This window comes from Styela clava, chromosome 12 (assembly GCF_964204865.1).
Source record: "Styela clava chromosome 12, kaStyClav1.hap1.2, whole genome shotgun sequence".
Taxonomy (NCBI): domain Eukaryota; kingdom Metazoa; phylum Chordata; class Ascidiacea; order Stolidobranchia; family Styelidae; genus Styela; species Styela clava.
In genome coordinates, this window is record NC_135261.1 from 6,954,015 (window position 1) to 6,978,301 (window position 24,287).

General features: G+C 34.7%; 1 protein-coding gene across 1 annotated transcript; it reads left to right on the forward strand.

Annotated features, from left to right (window-relative positions):
• Positions 1-241: 241 nt before the first annotated feature.
• LOC120329460 (serine/threonine-protein phosphatase 4 regulatory subunit 4-like) lies at positions 242-23,790 on the forward strand. The gene is made up of 23 exons (XM_078118562.1): positions 242-1,124; positions 1,634-1,707; positions 2,720-2,841; positions 5,378-5,506; positions 5,754-5,934; positions 7,020-7,127; positions 7,951-8,072; positions 8,436-8,558; positions 8,802-8,903; positions 11,047-11,231; positions 12,272-12,391; positions 13,219-13,383; positions 14,024-14,212; positions 15,063-15,168; positions 16,110-16,284; positions 17,359-17,518; positions 17,732-17,835; positions 18,472-18,638; positions 19,045-19,140; positions 19,582-19,786; positions 20,184-20,272; positions 21,440-21,554; positions 22,257-23,790. The coding sequence occupies exons 1-23, from the start codon at positions 1,038-1,040 to the stop codon at positions 22,318-22,320; spliced, it is 2,988 nt and encodes a 995-aa protein (XP_077974688.1). The 5' UTR covers positions 242-1,037; the 3' UTR covers positions 22,321-23,790.
• Positions 23,791-24,287: the final 497 nt, after the last annotated feature.

Sequence of the window (24,287 nt, forward strand, 5' to 3'; positions counted from 1 at the left end):
TTTACGCCAAAACTAAACACACAGCAGCATGGACATGAATTCAAAACTAACAGATATAGTTGCACAATCGATTAATCATCACGACATGCTAATACTTGACGTTATGTATAATTTACGTAGCCATACAGTGCGAAACCTGCTGTGTGAGGTTGTGTCCAGCTTCAAACATTTCTTTAACTTGGAAAACTGATTTTTATCTGTATTTTAGACAAATAAAAATTAAACTAGGGGTTAATAGAAGGTACAACGATGCAAAAGTGGCACATAATATTTCAAATCAAATTTTTAGGAAAGAGATAGAGCTTATTTCATTTGCAAATCAAAATAACACATATTTAAATAATAGCGTTAGGAATGCGCCTATCACGGCACCTTTATCCGCGGATCGCGATATGATTGAAGCCTCTAATCAACTACTACAGAAACTAAGCATCCCCCGTGGTTCCATTCTAACACAAAAACAACAACAACATCATAAGCAAACGACCACATGTACAATTTCGTGCCCAAGTAGTCCTTGAGATTTAATTATCACTCGGTGGAGCAGAGAGCTTCCGTTCATTCCACCGTGACGGCGTCTTGTCGCTAAGCTCTCTCGCAAGATCTGTTTTTGTTGTTCGCCTTTTGTGTTTGCCGTTCCATGGTTGTTGACCCATTTGCTGTTGACTATTCTTCTTGGAACGTATTCGTATCATGCATTGATTTATACTTTGACCATAAAAGTGTTAGATTTGAGAGATTTTCAACATCGGGACATGTCAAATAATTGAGTTATTGAGACATATAAAAAAGTTTGCATATTCAATCCGCGCAGCGGCGGGGGAGGAAGAACCGACTTACCGGTACGTATTGCTGTACGGTACTCACTGGCTTTTCAGGGTTTGGAAGAAGCTGTCAATTTATTAGTAGAATCAAGTCGCTCTGGGCTGGATAAATCTGTAAATTGCCCTGTCTGCCTGTTGACAGTTCTGCTTACTGTCACACGGCTACACATTTAACAACATCATCTAGTCAAGATAAATCCATAAAACTAAAAAATGCTGGATCTTGGCCATGAAATAGCTGCTCTTGAAGAAGACATGCAAGAGTTTAACTTGGAGAAAACAGTTAAACAAGGTTTGAAAGTGAGTGAGCTACAACTTTATTCTGTCATTTATATATAAATATGATAAAATTAGTACAGCAGTAAATTGTGTGAATTTCCTAGTTGTGAAGCTAATTTCTTGGAGGTATACCTACTTTGAATATTCATAGGTTGATTTATCCAATATATTGTCGTCAACTTCAATCACAATTGTCAGTAATCTACTAATCCTGGAATTAGTAACAACAAAATCATTAAATGATTGAGGAATTCCAAAATTTGAATATGAAATCTAACACTTGCCACAGTCATATTCTTCCATTAAATTTTAATAACATTTGAGCAAAAACATTGAGGTTCAGAAGTTGGTCCCAAATTGGCAAATTCACTCTGTTTCATATTATAAAGGTTGGTTGTCAATAAGGATTTATATTAAATAACTATCATAGTACTTGAGTATTTCTTTTTTCTTCAAGTTGAATAAATGATTATAATTTCTCTCTCATCATTCACAAAATCTTGATATAATCTCAATTCTTTTTGTCACAGACGCCAGAAGAATTAGACAAATTGACGGTTGATGAATCGTTGAATGACATTGACAGAGCAGCTTATCTTCTCAGGTAAGTTTATCTTTAATTTATTATTGAGTTTACAACTTTATGATAAGGAAATATATAGCCCAGTTTCTTTACTAGTAACAGGTGTATATTTTCTATATATCTGTTGTAACATTATAGTCTGGGATTTTGAGAATGAATGAAATATTTGAAATATATTCTAGGATTCTAATACAATCTGTTTTATATTTGTTATTGTTAATTTTAAGGTTTGGTTGTGTGGCTCATCGTGCTAAGCGTTAAGAATATACTCGCCACCTCTTATTATCTTCCGTGGGTTTGCAGGTTCGAATCATTTGGGTATAGTTATGTGAAAGGGATTGCTGGACTTCTCGTCGCCGTAGGGTGGTTTATGCTACTGCTGATCATTTACGGCTCTAACATCAAGTCCATGCATCTGGCTAACTAATAACTAATCAGAATAATTAATCCCATATCCGACGGGGATTGGTAAATGGGTGAGAGACCGTGGTTTGCTATAGGATAAAGTCATCTTATTGGCTTCCTCTCTCCCAGAATATATATATAAATCCCACGTGAAAATATTTTGAATATATTTGTTTGTAAATTTTTCATTTTGTGCATTTTACCTCTGATGGTTAGTCAATATTAGATTTCATTCAATGTCTGACATGGTAAATAATGAATCAAATAGACGAGAATATCAGTCAGAGACCGAAGACTTATCGATTGAAAGTTAGGGGATCCCCCAAAACAGCGCTTTTACTCCATAGTGACACCTTGTGTCCCATTGCTAATAAATTAATAACTCGCTAATTATATGACAAAATTCGGCCAAAATCAATAGGCTTCTGGTCCGAGATGAGATGAATGCACATACAAAATTTGGAGCAGATTCAATCTCGCTTTCGTGAGATATCGCGTGCATCTAACAGACAAACAGACATACAGACAGACAGATACCTATCAACATACTTACCGATTAAAATCGATAAGTAATAACTCAACTAATCAAAAAAAATTCTATTTCATATATCTTATATTTTATTCTTAGCACCGGACAAGAAGTACAATTGGTCAGTGTTATCAAAAATATACCTCATTTGTTACGTCATTATCAAGCAGAATGTTTACGGAGAGTTTTACCAAAAGTCAAAGAACTTCTGCTCACAGCTGGTAACATTATTTATTTTATATTTTAATGCTTTTCCTAAAACTACTTCAAGTTAACCACTAATATAAATCTGGCACCAGGTATTTCAGCGGTATCAGGTAATTTTGCTCAGAAATGGCAAATGAGTCTTACTTGCTTTCGAGTGAGTGTGTGTGATCTTGTTGCTCATGTTAAAAGAAGCAGATGAAAATTAGCTTCAAATTTTGTTTATCAAAATTAAGTAAATAAAATCTTTTTTGTTCTAATTCCTTAATTTTTCTGATAAACATATAAAAATTATTCACATATTAAATTTTATTATGGATATGGATTTACATATTATCCTGGCGGTATGGAAATCCGATAGGACAGCTTATTCTATTCCCATTCCATGTCAGGATTAGCTAGACAGTTAGTTGTTTCAGATACATGGACTGGATGGTGGAGGCCTGAGGTCACATGAACCACTTTATGGGCAACCTATTTGAAAATATTTTGACTAAATCCACCAAACGATAGTGCAATATTGGTACTTTACAGAATACCATCATCAATTCATTATCATCATTTATCATCGTATTAAGGGTGATTTCGATTCAAATTTTTGAAATGATATAATAGAAAAGATAGAGGCTGAAAAAGTCTCTAGATTGTATATATACCGTATTTATTCAATTATAACGCGCACTCGTGTATAACGCGCACCTTTAAATTTTGAATGAAAACTGGTATAAAATTCTTTTTTTTATTTTTTCTCTACCAACTACTGGTAAGCACATAAGGTAACAACTCACAGCATAAACAAAAATGTATTAAAAGCACACAGTAATTCAAAACTCTTCAAAATCGGATTCAGTCTCTGATTCACCAAACAACTGTTCGATTTATGTTTGGGTTATGTTTAAATCAGGGTCCCAATCGGCGGGAACATCACTTTCAACCTCTTCTTCTGACCCTGATTTTGAATCCCACAACAAGTCGTCTTCTGTACCATCCATACTATTGCTAATGCCCGTCTTTAAAAAACTTTTGATGACCATTTCTTTTGGGATGTCCTCCCATGACGCCTTAACCCAGGATGTAACAAGACATAAACCAGGCTTCTTAAGATTTCCTCCAGCAGTCAACTCTTTGTTGTCGGTTTTTATCCAGGCAATCCATTTCTCCCGAATTCTGTCTTTGAAAGGTTTATTTAACACGACATCCAATGGCTGAAGAATAGAGGTTAGTCCACCTGGAATCACAGATTGAAAGGTGTTTAGAGTTTTAACCTTCGCCTTAACAGTGTCTGTCAAATGTGATCGGAACTGGTCCCATACGAGCATGGACTTTTTCTTCAATAGGGCACCTGGCCTAGCATCCCAAACTTTGTTGAGCCATAAAATGATCCCCTCCTCATCCATCCATCCGTTAGGATGACAGTGAATCACAACACCTGGCGGAAATTTTTCTCCTTTTGGAATGCGCTTTCTTTTGAATATTACCATAGGTTTTAGTTTTGTGCCGTCCGCCATGCAAGACAACACTACTGTGAAGTGAGTCTTTTCATGACCTGTGGTCCTGATTTGAATTGTGCGTTTTCCTTTGGTGTCAATTGTTCTGCTGGCTGGTAAGTCGAAAGTCATGGGAGTTTCATCCATGTTGCCTATCTGTGAGAGTTCAAAGTTGTGCTGCTTACGCATACTGATTATAAATGTATGAAATAAATGGATCTTTTCTTCTAACTCTTGAGGCAACTTTTGTGCAATTTTTTTTTTCTGGCGTAGTGCAAGTCCATGCCTTCTCATAAACTATTGTGCCCAACCATTAGATGCTTTAAAGGTTGAATCTTTGCAAATCTTTTGTGCACGGAGTCTAATATGGAGCGAAGTGACGATGTACCCACTAGATCTTTGATCAACTATCCAATCATAAAGCTCCTTCTCCAACTCTGGGTACCGGGCTTGTCTCCCTCGCCGCGCTTTCTTTGTTTTGTTAATATCTTTTAGAACAACTTTCTGCTTTCTCCAATCTCTGACATTTGTCTCTGGTACATTGAATTCTCTAGAAGCTTTTCTATTTCCATGAGTTTCCGCATAATCAACAACCTCCAGTTTGAATGCAGCCCTATATGCAGAACGTTTTTGTCTTGCCATAATAGATAATGGGTAATATATAATGGGTATCTACAGTACAGTACGATAATGGCAAATAAATATTCTCAACGCAGCGGGAATGTCAAATGCATGCTGAGCTGTCGCATGTGCGTGTGCTTGCACGAAATCGAACGCTTGCACGAATGTCAAACGCACGCTGAGCTGTCGCATGTGCGTGTGCTTGCACGAAATCGTCCTGCATTGGAATGTGCATGCGCGAGCGCACGCACGTTTCAGATGTTTAAAACCACATTTTCAATACCGCATTTCTCAGACCTCGTGTATAACGCGCAGCATTGATTTTTGCCTAAAATTCAGTTCAAAATTTTGCGCGTTATAATCGAATAAATACGGTATCTTGTTTTCTGAACTTCGGTATAATTTCTAATACTCAGTTTTATTCATTTATTTTATTGCATTATAGGTAGTGAAGTTCAGATGGCAGCAACAGAATCCTATCTCACAATTGCGAAAAATGATCTTGTAAATTCTTCCTTGTATACTCAACATTTTTTACGAACGATCATTTCTAATATAGAAGGACGAGATCCAGGTACATGTTTCCAAATTTTTGTCTCATAGGCGGAAAATGAAGTTTAAATCTCAAAAATGTTCATATTTTTTATTATGGTGCTGGCAAAATAAAGTAATTCAGCTTCTTAATCTGTCTTAATCTGCTTAATTTTTATTTTTTTCAAGCACGTCTTCATATGATAATCGGTGCAATTATTTTAACATTCAACTGAAATTTTGTTGGCTATACTAGTCATTCAACCTTTGTGTTTTTGTATTTCTTTCAGTGATCGCTCAAGCATGGCTTGAAACTCTTCTATCGGTTATTCTTTGCCTGCCAAGAGAAACAATCAAGCGCGAAATTCTTGGACTTGCTATAGCGAAAGGACAACTTTCTCAGCCTACGTCATCAAGAATAACATGTTGCTCCATTTTAGGAGCAATCGCAACTAAGTTTGATTCATACATGCAAGTTATTCGGTTTATGATTGAATTAGTCTAAGCCATAAATAAACAAAAAATTCTGGTTACTTTGAGTATTTGTTTGACAATTAGGAATGACTAATGCTGGATGATTCACTATTCCAAACACAATATTGAAAGCTTTCCTGAATATAAAATACGTTTCAAAAATATTGAATTGTTTTTCAAACCTTTTTCATTATGACCAACTTGGCACAGCCAAATGTTTTTTGTGACTCGCAGAAACTAAAATAAAAATAAAATAAAATTCATTAAAACAGAAAATATTAAAAAAATAATAAAACTGACAATACTTTTACTGAGACCGATTTGCTTGCATATTTTTGCACAAAAGATCGAATCTTGACTCTATTTCTGTGATGGAGGGTTTCAATACTGGTTCCAAATCTTTTAAATTTGATCGATATTTTGTTTTAATATAAGTTGGTGGGCCCATGGGGAAAGCTATTTTATTAATGTTCTTGAAATATAGCGCAACTCGCTTGCCTATTCAGTTTAAATAGCCCTGGCGTAAGTGATGATAGAGTTTGAAAATGCAATGCTTGGTGGATTGGACTACCTTTTCTCTCTGATTTTACATTGGTATATCTGCATGCATTGATCTAAGGTCATTGCCCCATAAATCAAAACAGCTATATTGAGTAGTATAAAATTCTCTCATTTCATTTTCACAAATTTTAATTCAAGACTTTCCCCATAATTTCTGAGTCAAGAATGTCACAACCATTTATGCTTTCAATTTTATTCTTTGGTAATTGTATCTGATACCATTATTGTTTTTCAAAATTTAGAAACCATTTTACGGACCATAAGAGGCACCATCAATAAATTGCTCAGATTAGGGTATTTTCCATAAATGAGGAGTAAGGGGCCATAATTGCAACTGGTACCAGTGCAGGCAATAAAGCATAAAGCACTATCTGATCCATACATTAGGCGCACTGGCCCTTAAGGCACACCATCCATTTTTGAGAAAAAGGATTTGAAGTGTGCCTTATTGTTCGTAAAATTTGGTTCATAAAAATGGAAATATTTGCAAAAATTTTAAAAAATTTTTATGTTATTTATAGTGTGAAAAAAGATATCATACACAGCGTTAAGCAATTATGTCAAGATGTGGATTATGAAGTTCGAGCAAGTATGTGTAAACATCTATGCAGAATCGCTCAAGGCTTAGGGTAAGATTTATGTGTGTTTCTAGTCAAGTGGTTTTCAAACTTCCAGAAACTGTATCACCTTCTAAGTCTCAACTTTTTTCAATAAAAGTACCTATTTTTTTTATCAGTTATTTATCAGGTATTTTATTTTCTATGTCAGCGATGGCGAACCTTTTTCAATGAGTGGGTCAAAAATTATATTTTTATCGCGGAACAGAAGGGAGTAGTTCACAGACATTTAGTCAATGTTTGCATCTATAAGAAACTTCTGAGACAAATCTTATAAGCTTCTGTTGGTGTTGATGTAGTTTTGTGCTTTACTTATGCAGCACTTCTATCAGGGACTTTTTATGGCACTCAATTTTATGAAATTAGAGTACGAAAACACGCATGTAAATTGCCAAAAACGTTTAGGATGATGCAGCAAATTATTTTACCGTTCCAAATAGTTTGGAGGGAATTCCACTCTGATAGTGTGATATTTTTTTCAATCAGCTTTCAAGCACATTAAGGCACTTTTACACTGCCCCATTGTTATTTTAGATTTCTAGGTTTTTATTTTAAGTCTGAAAGACATGAAAAATTTATGTAGTCATCGCAAAGTGTACCCATTGAAGGGCTTTTCTCGTGCTCCCTAAAGAACTGCTCTCTAGAAGAGCTGAGGGCACAGTATGAGAAACCCTACTTGAGTGAATATATCAAACAGTCTAAGTGAGTCTTGAACTTTGGATCTCTCGTTTGTGTTGGTTGTTAGGTTATGGATGAAACAATATGACTTCTTAGTTGATTTGCTTGGTTTATCTTGTCGGATTTACCCTTTGACCACTATTTTTTTATTGGATAGACGAGAAGAAACAAAGAAATGTATTTTGGACGAAGTTATAGAACTCGCAAGAGATGAGGAAACATCAGTCAGAGAAGCAGCTTTTGAATCAGTTCTTGATATGACACAGTACATAGATGATGGTAAATTAACAATTACAATACAATACAATTTTCATGTTTTTTTTTCACATGAACTTGAAAATATAAGCTTGTACTACCCAGGCTCCAGCTCTGTAGCCATAGTAACAACAAAATTTGAGTTAAATGTTTATTCATTGAGTTTGAATTCAGAAAAATTTGAGATAAATAATGTCTTGATTTGTTTTCTATTTTTGCACCTTCCTGGAATCAAACGAAAGTGTTTTTGGTTATACTGTTAGACCTCGATTTCCCAAGATGTTAATATTCAATTAAAACTATTTCAAATTATTCATAAAATAGGAACTTATAATTAATTTAAAAAAAAATCTGTTTATTAACACAAATTATGATATTTTTGCACAGAATCTCTGGCAGATAATGTGGTTCCACTTATGTGCAAATATTGTGAGCAAGCTGTTGAAAACGAAGATTCTACTTTGTTATCGGTCAGTAAACATTTTGGAAGATTATGTCACAAGATTTCACGTAAGTATTTCATGTACAATAGTATCTTTATATTTAATCAGAGAGAAATAAAGATAAGATAAACCACTTCCATTCGTCCGGTTACCATTTCCCGTCGGGTATGAGAACACTCTATCAGGTATCTCTTTATGAAGGAGGCACTTGATAATGAAGGAAGCTGTAATTAATTAAGTGGTTACCGGTAAGTAAATAAAAATTCAATTCCCTACCCCATATCACCTCATTTTATTTTTTCCTGCACAGATGCTTTCAATCAAGAACAAAGAACGTGGATGTTATCATGCTATAGATACTTATGTAAACTTGGATATACTTCAGATAATGCCAATGAAAATAATTTCTCAGGTTTGTTGTTTATTTTAATAGGATTTAAGTGTTACGTTAATATTTGATAGTCGACCAAAGATGGGCCATGGAATGAATGTATTTTTAATATGGGGTCCATTTATGACCAAGAATTAATTATCGAATTTGGTTTCTAATTAATCTTAAATGAATTGAGTTTTGATAAATGAAATTTTTGCTCTTTGTTGATCCATCTCAAATACATTTGCTATTTTAGCACATACCGTGCATGGTTATTTAGGGAAAATTTTCAGAAATATAGACGGAGTTGTTTTTCAAAAGTACTCTCCATTTTCTTGAGTACCCTTCTCATCTACCAGTATTTGAATTTGAGTAGATAATCTTTGATCTTATACACTTGAGACAGATATGATGAGTTTTAATCTCCCTCTAAAGGAGGTGCTACTCACTGCATTCAGAACTTAGTAGTGTTCAAACGCCATTGAAAATAGTATTTAAACATCATTGAAATGTTTGAGTACGACTGGATAATACACCTGAGATATGTGGTCAACTGAGGCTTCTTTTTTAATTATAGTAAAGATTTTCGATATGGAGTTGTTAGTAGGGATGGACATTTTCGAATGTCTGATGATTTCAGAATCGAATTTTTTTTTTCGAATCGAATCTCGAATACTTGGAAGATATGTAGGCTAGTTGAATTGACTGTTTTATTGTGATGGGCCCTTCAGAACATAAATTAGTCAAAACACGTAATCTATCACTCAAACAGTTCACTGAGTGTTCACACACATTTGAGAGAGATTCTGTAATCCAATTTAATTCCGAGTTCCGAGGCATTAACATGGTTTTTTAAAAAAAATTTAAAAATTTTTGTGTTTGGCATTGGCTACATAATTTATTGTACCATAGGTTGTTCCAGAGATGGAAAATAACGCCTATTCCGGAATATGGAATATCGATAGTTCAAATATTTGGGTCATTTTTAAAGAGAAAAATTTGCAGAAACCATTGTAAATTGTCACAAATTCAAATTGGCGAGGCAGAATAGTTTATTTCAATCAATTTTTTTATTTTTCACCATGTCGAATGGCTATAATTCTTTTTGAAAATAATTTATTTTCTTCCTAAAATCATACTTTTATTTTGCCGAATAATAATGCCATTTTGTAATTCTGTTCTGTTGGTTGTTGGCATGGGATTTGAACTTGGAATCTCTAACCTTAACTTCTAGTGTTGTCAATGAGTCCAATGATCTGACATTACTGCACAATTTTCTATGCGAAGGTACACGAATCAGTTTCATTGAATTTCTGCCGAATCGTTGTTAATTATCTTCAACCGGTTATCTAACATTTGTTTTTCTGGTCTGGCCTTCTGTTGTTTGTCTATTGAATTAAAATGAATTGAAGAACCTATTGTAAAATTTAATTGTGTTTTGATAACGCCAATTTCTGGAAGCTGCTTGGGAGCAAAATAAACAATTTTTTATTGCTATTATTTGTTGACTAAGATAGGATTTGAATAAATTTAGTAGTCCCAATGTGTGCATAGCACTTTATTTATGGTCATAAAATTTCTTGGTATATTGCTGCTTTGTTTTGGAGGGATTTTGTGGATTCACTTTTCTGCAAACCTAATATAGCACTTCTATATTTCAAACATTTTTCTCAAAAAAAATTAAAATCTGATAATCATATGGCTAAACACGCCCTCTCGTCTGCTAACCAGTCCATGTCAGATATGGGAACAGTTAACCAGTTATTTGTTTCAGATGCATGGACTCTGACTTTTAATATGTGGTATTGAGTCATGTGATGATGTGCCCGTCATTCGTTCCATGTTTTTTGTACTGCTGGATGCTCATGTAACCAGGCTGGGGTGTGACAGCTTGTTTCGACAGGGGCACAAAAATTGTGAAAAAATTTAATTGTAAAATGTTTTAATAATATAATTTTAAATTCGGTAATAACACACAACTGACACAAGTATCTCATTTCAATAACAGCCATTATGAATTGTCAACCAATTATCAAAAGGAGCTCATTTTTAAATTTTGCCATGGCACAATTTTTTTCATGTATATACGTCACTGTATGTGAGCTATGGTATGTTCCAAGGATGCTCAAACTTCAAGAGTTCAAGGAAACAAATTTTGATAGTAAAAAATTTTACTTTTAAGGTATAGATTCGAATGAAGATAATGAAATTGTACCAGATACCAGCACTCCCATTATTCCTGTACAGAAAGCAAGATTTGAAACTTTCCATGGATTTCTCAAAACATCATCATCTGCACTGACTATTTCGCCTACGAAACAAGCAATGTATGTGGAATGCAGAAGAGGGTGTGCTTTCAATCTGCCAGTAAGTGCTTCTAATAACTGTTCTAATTTAGTTTAGAAGAGTTGGCGGTTTTATTCTAAGAAGGTGGAAACCGATTAGTGAGTTATTGATATGATGAGCTACTGTCTCTCGACCGGTTACCATGAGAATAGATAATTTTCAAATTGTTACAGATGCATTTGGATAGTGAAAGAACTTATAACTAACCTGCATTAGTTATTCTTTTGGTCAAAAGGAGTTATTGCATCGAGTGATCAAGTCCATGCATCTGAAACAAATAACTGGCTAACTAATCCCATACCCGACATGGACTGGGAACCGGATGAAAGGCCGTGGTTCGCCATATGATTAGACTGTCTTATCGGCTTTACTCTCCCCGGGATAAATATGTAAATTCTATTGATGATGCTTATTGCAATTTATTACTGCAATGCATGTACATTGATCATCTCCAACGTTCTAAATGAATTTAGTTATCCAAAACACATTTTAAAATCCAAAATATTTAGAATTGCTAGTATTATAGTAATTCATTCTCGGATCTAACATGACACATCCCCCATTAGCTTTGATAGTTAAATCTGCCATATTTTTACTACTGTATTGTTTTTAATTGATGTTGTAACGAGATATTCTGTTTTAGTTCGTCATCATTGTAATACAAAGTATAAAGTGACTTGAGATTATTTGTATTTGTAAAGCTAGCTTGATTCAACATTGTCATAATGTATTGGTTGGGAATAAATGTGCAATAAATGTACTTTTCGTGACTAGCGCTATACCCTTTAGCAAATTACATTATTAATTAATAGTGAAACCATATATCTTTAATAATGTGGGCAGAATTTAACAGTTTTTATCAAATTTCTAATATTTTCTCCAAATATGGCTCTCTACAAACAGCGACTGATCCATTATGTGAAGGGCTAATATTTTTGGAAGCAATTTTTCGATCCTGCATCTAGCCTACCCATTCATTTAGTTGAAACATTGTATCATGAGCAGCGCATTAATACCGTCTGAGGAAATTAGATAATGAATCATAATTTTTCTTTTTACAGGCAATGGTTCAATTTGCTGGTCCTGATGATTTTAAAAAGGAATTACTCGACAGCACAACAATAATGTGTACAGATCCTGATAATTCTGTCAGAAAAAGTTTTGCTTCTGGAATACATGAGGTGTGTATACCAAAGAGAACGTGGCTTTTTGATGGATTTCGTTGGTATATATAGTGGCTTTTATTGGACACAAAATGTACGTATAGATTGTTTTGTATTATGACCAATTGCTTTGAATTCTCAGTGATTATTGAAGATTGTATTTTTCGTTGGGAGCTATTATCGTACTTTTATTTATTCAAAAAATTCCTGTATGTTGTAAGAGATTTGTGTGCGATGGCGTCACTAAAATTTAAATGATTTTAAAATTTAAATGTTACACACTATTTGGTGGTTCCACATCAGGCAAAGCCATGAAGACTTCGGCTCTATTAGTCTACTGTGGAATATTGCATACCTTTGGCCTTCGCGTCCATATAGTTGAGCACTACTCTCTCGTTTTCTGTTCATTACTCTGATGAAGTTTATCTACATAGAATTCAAAACGTCTGGGCTTAACTATATCGTTTTTCCTCAACAGTTATGCATGTATTACTATAAACACTCCTGGTAGCCACCACTTACTAATACTCTTTCTATTCTACATTAATTTTGTATCTCATTTATATTAAGAATCTCTCTCAGAATATCAATATACCGAGTAATGGTTATGTACAAACAACAAATGCAGCATTACATTATTCATATTTTTAAAGCAATTCAAGTTCATGCATCTGAAACAAATAACTGGCTAACTAATCCCATACCCAGCATGGACTGGACGAGACACCGTGGTTCGTCATATCATTAAGCTGTCTCATCGACCTTTTTTCCTATGATAAAAATCCTAAAATATCATTTGTTGGTTAAAAATCACTTTTTACTCACTTTTCACGCATACTTTTCAGATTGCTCGAATATTGGATGAACATGCATTTTTATTACATGGACATCTTGTTTCATTACTTCGTGAAAGACACAGCTCAGCAGTTATGGATTCCGTTATTAGCAACCTATCCAGAACCATGTTCTGTGTGATGTCAAGAGGTTCTTACGGCCTCTCAGATATAAAGGTAGGTTATTTGTTTTGCAATCATGATATGAGCAGTACATGAAGCATCCTGAGAATGTATGTGTATTACATTTGGTAGCGGGAATGGCCAAAACCTAATTATTTTGTATTTCGAATACATTCTAAAATAACCTTTTCGAATACGAAATCTTGATTCTGTTCTGAAAAGGGTCTGTTTCAGTAGAGGGATTCTCTAAAAAAATTGTAAATTTGTAGAAATCAAATTTGGTTTTGCTAGATAATTGAGATAAACATTGTTTTAGTTAGTGTATTCTGTCAGAATGTAACTAATTTTTTGTCTTTCTTACATAAAATAAAATTGTTTAGAGAGACATTTTCAAATGAAATTCTTTCTAAATCAAGAATTCAATAAATTGAATGTAACCAATTTTGAATGTGTTCGAATATTCGATTAGTTTTGGACATTTCTGGACCGTATATGGCAAACCAGGAGAGATTCCAGTCCAAGATTCTGAAACGAATAACCAGTTGACTATTTCCAGAAAAAAGATTGAAGGCTGTTGCAATATGATTACATGACAACATCAAAAAATTAGCAAATTTGATTCATATGTACATTTTGTGTCCAACAGCTTACGATAACCGAAACATGCGGATAATGGATATTATTTGTTCTTCAGCCTACAGCAACATCAGAATTAATTGCAGCGTTATTGTCTGCAATATCAAGACTTGAACAACAGTGGGTCAGTTCATGGAGGACGTTAGAAAACCTTGTTGTACATTTACAACATCTACCAGACATTATATCATCAGATCATATTTATTATAAGTTTGTTCCAGTGGTTTTTAAACTGATAAATTCAAACGTAAGTTTTTTATTTAGTATTTTGGTTGAAACATCTCAGGTTCAAATCCTGTGTTCATCACTTCACCCAGGGTGTATGGTGGGCGATGCCAAACTGAAAAAAAATAGGTTCTTCCAAACTATAATGTTTTTTTACCCAAATTTTCCTTTCCCTGTTTGTGTAGAGCCATGTTCAGAGCAAAGGCGCATAAATGTCTCCTATAAACCAGTGTTCTTCACACTTTTCTTATCACAACCTACTTGGCACAATCAAATTTTTTTGCGCTTTTCAGGAACTAAAATAAAAATGAGATAAAGTTCGATAATAAAGAAAATATGAAAAAAAATTAATAAAATTGACAATAGCTTTAATGAGACTAACGTGCTTGTCTGCTTCCATATTCTCGCACAAGAGATCAAATCTTTATTTTGGTGATGATAGGTCTCAGTACTGGTTCCAAATATTTTTTTGCATTTGGTCGATACTTTGTTTTAACAAAGTTGGTGTCAAAAAAGATTTTACCGTCACCCAAATTGATCCCTTTCAGACCGACGGGGGTTGGGGCCCGCAGTCTGAAGAGCCCTGATTTATCTAAAACCAGAAAGTTCAAGAATTTTAGATTGTTTTCCAAAAGTAGCCAAATAATATATAACCAATTTTTTTTTTACCAAGACATGTATGTGACTGCTCTTAGCTTGACATTACAATTGTCTTTACGAAAACTTTCTATGTAGAAGCATTTTGTTATTTTCTGGCATTGGTATTTCACCGTGAGATCTATGTCTCTTGTTTGTACTTTTAGTTATTGTGGATTAATGCAATATAAAGGTAAGGTATTCATTAATAAGGATTATTTAATTTATTTCTACAGAGATATCTTCCTGTGAAAGAAGCTTCTGTAAAAACAATTTGCGTTTTTATTCGACATAATCGGAAACAAGAACAGAAGAAAGAATTGTGTGCTCGTCTTATTCAAGGTGAAGTATAAACGAGCTATTGGTTGCTGTAAATTTATTATTCAGTTGGAATGGATTTTTATTTCTCAGTTTATTATCAGTTTTTTAAGTAACATAGTCTTAGGAAAGGTTACATATGTTTATTTCTATAGCTGATAGAGGTAACTTGCATATATGTCCAACCATGACCATTTGATCACCAGTTTTGATCAGGCATGGGCCTAGTTAGGATAGGATTTACATACTAACTCAGGAGGAGAGGGAAGCTGATGAGACGACCCAATCATAATATGGTGACCTCTGCTTACCAGTCCATGACGGGTATGGGATTAGTTAACCAGGAATTTGTTTTCGGGAGCGTGGACTTGATGGTGGAGGAAGCCTTAACCGAAGATCGGTTACATGAGAGTCCAGCAATCCTCTCGAACATAATTTTCCCCACAGAATTTTAGCCTGTGAACCCACGCAGGGTAATCACAGGTGCTGTGGTAAGGGTATTACAAACGCTTCTAAAGCATGATGCGCATCATCGACGAATTAACTACCGGTAGTTGTATGTGCCAGATGCATGGTATTAGATAGCTGAGAGTGGTTTAACTGACCAACCACTATGTGGCGATCTTGTGTCACATATTTACCAGATTATGTGGCAACCACTATGTGACGCATCTTGCTAACTGTTAGAAATACATTTTCCACCACACATCTGATTACCTTGCATGTGTTCAAATCAAGTGTGGGGAAATTATGTGCGAGAGCTTTACTGAACTCCTCGTCGCCGTAGGGTGGTTCACGGTTTTTCCGCTTGCTGACTAATCCCACACCAGACATGAACTGGTAACCGGACACGCGGCCATGGTTTGCCATATGATTAGATCGTCTTGTTGATAAATATGTGAATCCTATTGATTACTGAAGCTTCCTTGTTTACTTGTGAAATTTCATTTCTATATTCTGTTTAGATCTTTGTTACGGTCGCAACTACAAAAGCAGAATATTATTTTTCTCTGCTTGTCGTCACATGATGGCGCTGTTTTCCAAATCGTATTTCAAAGAAAATTTATTTGAGCATGTTCTCAACCTATTTCATGATCCTGTTGCCAACGTCAGATTGAGTCTTTGCAGTATATTACCAAGGTATGATGTTGTTATGTTCCCGTGGTGAAAATTATGAAGTGAACATAATGCTAAAAATATGGTTTACAGAATTAGGTTATTACTAGATCTGTTAAACATCTGTATTCATTTCAAGTGAAAAGCAGGTAGAGATGACGAAGAAATTGAGTTTTATTTGAAAGCAACAATTTTTTCGTATAGATGTGTCGTGAGAAGGGCTGGGAATTTTAGGGAAAACACTTTGACCGTTAACCGGGTAGAATTAACCGGTTAACTGCCGCGTGATGTTTGGCGTAATAATTATAATTTCAGCTTGTTACGGTACAATGGTTATAAAGCAATTTCGCATATCGGTATCCTGGTATCGCTCAAAATTATTCACGAATCGAGATAGTTTCATGATTCCTCTGCTGCAAAAGATAAGCAGAGTGGTTCAGGCATGTGGAAATATTTTAGAAAACCTGATTCCGTTATTAAACGTCATATATGTGACAATTCTACTACTATGTGCAAATTCTACTTTGAGATATATATCATAAAGAAAAACGGCATCAACTGCACATTTGTTGTATGACATTGGATGTCCGATTTTGCAATGAAATCGTGAACAATATATTTCGAAATCGACCGAAAACTGATTCTGAATTCATCATTGTAAATTTTCATTATCAGCGACTCTGGTGCTTCCATTATTTTTCACATTTTTTGATTCTTACCCACTCAGTTACGCCGCAAGAGATAAATTGCGATGTCGTAATCATATTTGACAAAATTGTACGGTATAAAGATGATTTGTACCTAAGATGTCAGTTAACGGTTAAAATAAATCATAACCGTTAACCAGATGAAATCGGTTAGCCGGATAACCATTCCCAGCCCTAGTCGTGAGTTTTTTTTCTGATAATTTGGCGCGGCATGAACAAAAACTTTGGGAACCACTGCTTTAATACCGCTGTATTGCACTCGTTGAAGAGCTGCTCTTATCTTGTGACCCCATAAAACATTTGTAGTAATGCTATATAATAATTTTATAATGAGAAAATATTCATGTTCATGATTTTTTAGTTGAATTAATTTTAAATTTTACTTTTGCAGTTTGAAATCTCTTCTGAAATTGCCAAGAGATCGAGCATTACATCAGCAACTTGAATCAAGCGTTCGACATCTGTTGTCGTCAGAAAAAGATAGAGACGTCAGTAGTTCAGTGAGATTTGCAATACTAGAACTCGATCGGACTGAAGTCGCCATGGAGTCGGTACGTTTGACGTTAACATCATAGTTTTATTTCTTACTTCTGAATGCTGTTTCACGCTATATTCAAAACAAAATCTAAATTTTGTTTTCTAAAGTTTTATGAATCATTCTATCAGAGGCAAAATAGCTTATTCAATCTGACCTGCGCTTCAGAAAATTAAAACCCTTTTTTCCCAGTTTTAAAATTAAAATTTGATTCTCAAACATGTTTCAGCTTACACAAGGAACATTTATGGCCGATGATCTTCATGATCAAAAGAAGGAAGAAGAGGAAAGATTGTTGATTGAAAGAGAAGAAAGATCTAAAGATGATGACAGGTTTGTTGATACTCTGTAAAGGTTTGCACCTTCGCAGGTTCGAACCCGGTGGAGGGAGAAGCCGGGGCCCTCGTCTTTATGGGATTGTTTACATAATTATATAGAATGATCATCTATAGGGCTGTTCTGATATATTAGAAATATAATTTTTGAATTTGAGATCTGCAACGCATCACCTATGTCGCTCAAGTTGAAGTCAAAACACGGCAGTTTCATTTTTATGGATACACTATTACTGATTTTTGGAATACAATCACCCAACTATATTTAAGGGCATATTATAATTCATATTTATTACACAACAAAATGTATGTATGGATCATTATGTTGTTGTTCTTGTTGGTATTTTTCTTTATGTTGTTATGAAAACATCACTTTTCTGGACTACTGAACCAATTGCTGGACAAATTTCTTTGTGATTCGTTTTTTGCGTGCGGTGACATCATCAAAAATTGCCCGCGTTGTGGCAGCCTCGCTTTCGCGTTAGTTATGAAGACTGCCATACCAGTAGTCTACTGTTAACTTTTATGTTATTTTCTTCAAATATGCGTTTCAGACCTCAATTCATTCTGTTAGAATTTTAGTTTATGTCACTCTCTGTAAACCACATTTTAAGAACTTAAAATCCTTTTCCAGATCTCTCAAAAATATGGACAGTAGCTTCAATTCCTCAGTTGGCAAGGAAGGATCAACCAATTCATGGCCAGATAAATCGAATCGACATCGTAAACAACGTCGAGCTTCGAAAAATTCTTTAGCAGCTGGTTCATCTTCAGCTAACACTCCAACTTCAAACCATAAAGGTTAGTGGAAAAAGATTTGTGTATTTAGTTTCTCGTGCACTAGACGATTTTTTGAGGGAGCGTGAAGCAAATTAAAAATATTCTTGCCCGCATTATGTTGAATATTTACATTGCAAAATTGTCATTTTTTTCATTATTTACGTTCCACCCACGTATTTCCAACATGTTTTTTAAATAAAATATACTTTCTCCTTGCTATCTGTTATTCGTAGCTTATTATTATCTACTACCGGTGGTTATTTTTGAGATGAGGTGCAAGACTTGACAAATTCGAAAAAGAGGAAGCGGCACCAAAAATTTGAGAACCTGTTCTAGATAATCCCTAATGTTAAGAATTTACTATTTCGAATTTAATAATTTTTGGATTATTGAAACCGTATTCAACTCATTTCTTTCCTTTATACAGTAAATGGCACTCGACATAAAAGCACTCATCATCTAGTAGGCACTCAGCAGACTCCCGTGTTCTTACACCAGAAAGATGGACTTCCAAGCAGTACAGGTTTGTAAGAAATGAGTTTTTTTATCATAGTAGATATCATGAAATGAATCGATGAATAGATATCAGTCAAATGAACATAATTTTTTTATTAATATTTTTACGTACAGTACTTTTACCCTTTCACTCTGTATGAGCAACGACTAATTATTAAAAGATATTTTATTGTCCAAGTTCAAGCATTTGAAACAAAAAAATGGCTAACTAATCCCATACCTGATGGTAACAGAACGAGAGGCTGTGGTTCTCAATGTGATTAAGCCGTCCTATCGGCTTTCCTCTCCCCGGGATAAATATGTTAATCCTATCCTATTTAAATTATACAAAAAAATATAATTGTGATAAACTACACCCTGAGTGAGGTGCTGGGATTGAGTATTTTGGTTGGAACCGGATTATTCAACTTTGCCAGTTGTATTCTTAAAAAATAATTTTCTTTTTCAGCGGTCCAGTATAGTGGCTTACCATCTGGGACATCACATTCACCGATACCAGCAAAACGCCCAAGTAAATTTCCTCCTCCGTCCAGTACTCTGACAAGTGTGTCAAATTCCACCTCATCACCATATGCAGCATTTGTCAACTCCTCACAATCATTGTCTGATTCGAAATTGAACGCCGTGTCAGGAGGATCAAGTAACCATTCAAGGTAAGATGGGATTTTATAACACTCCTGTTTGCAATTTTTTGAATCTTTTAATAATAAAATTTTGAGTTTTTTTGAGTTGCCTTTATGCAAGGGCGCATCAATAATAAATTTGAATAGCAGGGGTTACAACACATATTACAGGGGAGTCACAATACGTGAAACCTCCGTTCTGGCTTTCCAACTGCCTCTCTGGTATGTTCTCGATCTAATCTCTTGCGAAACTGTGTTATACTACGATGACCGTTATTAAGCGGACTTGTGAAGCCACGATTAAAAAAAAAATCCAAGAGCACTCATTTCTTTATCAAATAAAACACTAGCAACTCAATTTTTTGTTTGTTGACCTTAGTAAATTTTTAGGTGAAAAAGGTGAAACTTAATGAACATTATATTTTAGGTCGGACACAACGTTCTCACACAAACCAGACAGAATTCGATCTCCTCACTCAAGTGTGTTACTCTCTCATAGGACATCAAGTACTCATGGTGAGTAATGTTACAAACCTAAACTGTCATAATAATAATCATGGATGGCCAAAACCGATAAATTTTGTATTCCAAATACATACTAAAATAATCTTTTTGGATATGAAATATCGTATATATTCTGAAATGAGTCTATTCCACAAGTGATTTTCTTTGAGACAATTGTAACTTCGTGTGAATAACTTCATTTATGCAGAACAATTGAGATAAACATTGAATGTTTTATTGAATCCTCTATTTTTTTTAAATGCCATTTTTAGATGAAAACATTTTAAATTCTTCCTAAAATCAAGAATTTAATAAATCAAACATATCCATTTTGGGGCGCATGTTCCCTAAACGCTGTAAGTACTTCTAGTTGGCGTGGCACAAACATTTTTGCATAGGTCATTCCCAACCCCCACCTGACTACGCCATCCAAAAATTCCGTCACTACGACATCACAATCACGTCATAGAGATTGCCAAGGTATACACCCATGATTGCCCAAAATGGCATCTCCGCCGGCGATAACTTTAGTTAGAAATGACGCCCTGCCAAATAAGAGTACTTCACGGCGTTTAGTGAACTATCCCCCAATTTGGAATGTATTCAAATATTCGATTCGTTTTGAACATCATCGCTAATAATATCATCTTACTTTGAGTCACATCTTGTTATGTCTTGAAATTAGGCAATGAAGATCACCTAAAAATTTATGTGAAGTGAGAATATGATACTTCCAATTCTTTTCTCATTCATGTGCGACCCGAGTCAGATATGGATCTAAAAGCGTTAATAAATAAGTAAGAAAAAAGTGATAATTTCACAGACTTGTCTAAAATATTTCCGAATTGATATTAATTGCATACTGAAAATAGTCTTTTATCATCCATAAAATTATTGGTACTCCCGTAGTATATGAACCAAGATGGCGGACAACGGAACGTAGTGTGTGTACCAGGTTAGGTTTAGGCCATAATTTGAGGTACAAATACTACGGGAGTCACTTGGCTAGTCCCCGAACTCGTAATAGAACTAAAAATGGAAAAATTGGAATAAAATTATGGCCTAACCCTAACCTGGCACACATACTACAGGAGTACCGTATTATTTTGTTTTGTTGCGAATGTGTGAGCTTGCTGTAAACTAAATTTTAAAGTATTTTACTTTTTTTCTTAATCTTAGCCAACGAAACAAAGACGAGAAAAGGTACAAACAATGTGGTAACTTCGGGAAGTTCACTTTCAAAATCAAATTCCAGGAGTTCTAGACAAACTACTGGAACTGGGAAATCTGACACGTAAGCGTGTTTCATAGTTTTAGGTCAATTTGTATTCAAATTTAGGTGCTCCCGAAGTATGCGAACATCGGAACATAACATGGGTAACAGGTTAGGGTTAGGCGATAATTTTTTTCCAATTTTCCTTATTTTAGTCCTATTATCAGTTCGAAGACTAGCCAAGAGCCTCCCGTAGTATTTATACCTAAAGTTATGGCCTAACCCTAACCTAGTACACATATTACATTCCGATGTCCGCCATCTTGGTTTGCATACTTCGAGAGCCCCCAAATTTATGATCAAGAGGTTATAAGCCAGATCACATGATATGTGTTTATCGATCTCGGAGTGTACATACGGATCGGATCGTTTTGTTATTATGTTATTGCTGGTATTGTTAGTCATTGTTTCCTTCTTGTAAAAAATACGCTTTTATCATTAGTTCTCAATGGCTTTGAAATTCTCAGTGGTTGAAGATTGTATTTTTTGCTATTTCAAAATTTGTGGGCTCTGTAGGATTCATTTTTTGTCATCATAAAAATTGAAAATTACGCATCTTGTGGCGCTGTTGGTGGTCAAGCGAACAGGTATGGAAATAGTTAGTCAGATATTTGTTTCAGATGCATGGACTTCCCAAACTTTATGGCTTGGCTACAATGAAACGTCACGGCCCCAGCTCTGCTCTCCAACCCTGTTTAAATCACATTATTTATTTTCCAACAGCAAGAAAAAAACACAGAACAGCACTACAAGGAAAAAATCTGACAGAAGTGATCTCGCCCGATAGTTTATCACATGACTGGGCTCTATGCGCAATGTCTCCCAAGATTCTCAACAATGAACCACCACATGCCAATGTTCAGATTCTATATACAACAAGAGTATGTTTGCCAAACATAATACATCGATAAATCAAGAATTATCTGTGACATGTGATTGATTAAATATAATCAACTATGCATCAAAACAGTGGCAAAAGGGCGCTCAGAAGTATTTGTACCAAGATGACACACAACCTGAACAACCGTAACCTGGTACACATACTATCTTCAGGTTGTGTGTCATCGGATACGGATACTTCCGAAGCACCGGCAAAAGATATTTGATATTATTATATCTAAAGTGTTGCAAAAATGCTTTCAACTTAAATTCTAACAAGTAATGAGCGCTACCTTGAATTTCACTCCGTCCTGTTATATTACAAACTTTCAATCGCAGTTGGATTCAGCAATACCTCAGCTGTTTGTAACACATTTGCCGTTCAGTTTTTTCTCCACTAGCTCATAAACCTAACTCTTGCAGTAATGTGAGGCTTAAATATCTTCTTACCTTCAAATCAAGGGTCGGCAAACTACGGAGCAATATAATCTGGCCTGCGACGCTTCACTGAATTATATTAACAAAACAGTTATATTGACGATTATATTCTTTATGTGACAGAATTTGGTTTGAGACACTAAATTATATTATAACCTAACAAGTATATAATTCACAATCACTCGTTTAATGAGCCTATAATTGATTATAATTAGACAAATGGCAACAGTATGTAAAAAAGTTGATGCTGAGTGCAAATGGTTTAATGAAGCAGAAAATATTCAAATGATCAGGGTTCGCGCACTGCTTGAAATTTAACTGAAATCTGTGAAAAAAATGTGATTCATAAGCCATTTCCTCGGTTTTTAACTTTCTAAAAATATGTGCGGCCCGCCAATGACTTGCGACCTTCAATTTTAGCCCACGAACGACAAAAGTTAGCCGACCCCTGCTTTAAATAAACATTTTGTCTCGCGACGTTTTTCGTAATTTTTAACTAGCTCATAACTCAGGAATGTCTTCATTCATTTTACTCACGGTACTAGATATAAAAATACAACACACATGCATGTACGAAGTATTTTTTTTTTAATTTTTACTCCAGCCCGCCTTGGTAATTTTTAACATTTTCTGTATGTACTAAAATCTTCAATTTTTTTGTTTTGATTTCATATATTTTACATTATTAAGTCTTTTTCCAGTATATTTTAATAGTTTTCAATAAGAAATGTGGCATTTTTTAAATTATATAATGGACTTGCAAATATAGATTTGGTCAAAATTGTACCATTCGCCTTTTGAGGCTGATTTTCATATCAGAAGGTGTTTTTCATCCACAATGTATTATCATCCTTTTACGCTCTGTCTTTTTTTGTAATTTTTGTACACTGTTTTCTTTGTAATGCTCTACTCTTCACATTTATATACAGCCTACATTGTAGTCTGATTTTTTTAAATGAAATGTGGGCGGTAATGTGATAAGAGACAGTTACTGAGAAAATGGGAGGCTCGCGGGGCTATGGTATGACAGTACTGTGCGAGATGCACCTTTACAAATTTTTAATAAGTCAGTTAGTTCTCAATATATAGCTTAACCAGGTTTGTTGTTTTTTAATCAGTAATTGTTTAATAATTAGATGAAGAATGGATTAAGCCACTTTTACAATGTGTCCTTAAAATTGCGAAGGAAATTTATCGATACCATATATTGTTTCGGTCCTCACAGATGTATTTTTACTTAATTTAATACATCTGTTAGGACCGAAACAATATATGGTATCGATAAATTTCCTTTGCAATTTTAAGGACACGTTTTACGATAAGCAGACGGTTTGTGGCTTACTCTAACCTTCATTTAATTGAGCCAAACGAGATAGATGAAATTGTGCATTGCATATCATCGACAGCAGAGCAAGTCTGTGGAGAGCTTCCCTAAGA

What these genes read in the sequence shown, in the direction of transcription:
- LOC120329460 (XM_078118562.1), top strand. Translation starts at nt 1,038, where the DNA reads ATGCTGGATCTTGGCCATGAAATAGCTGCTCTTGAAGAAGACATGCAA. An exon ending in ACGGCCTCTCAGATATAAAG is followed by an intron (nt 13,384 to 14,023) that starts GTAGGTTATTTG and finishes TTTGTTCTTCAG; the next exon opens with CCTACAGCAACATCAGAATT. An exon ending in CTTTGCAGTATATTACCAAG is followed by an intron (nt 16,285 to 17,358) that starts GTATGATGTTGT and finishes TTACTTTTGCAG; the next exon opens with TTTGAAATCTCTTCTGAAAT.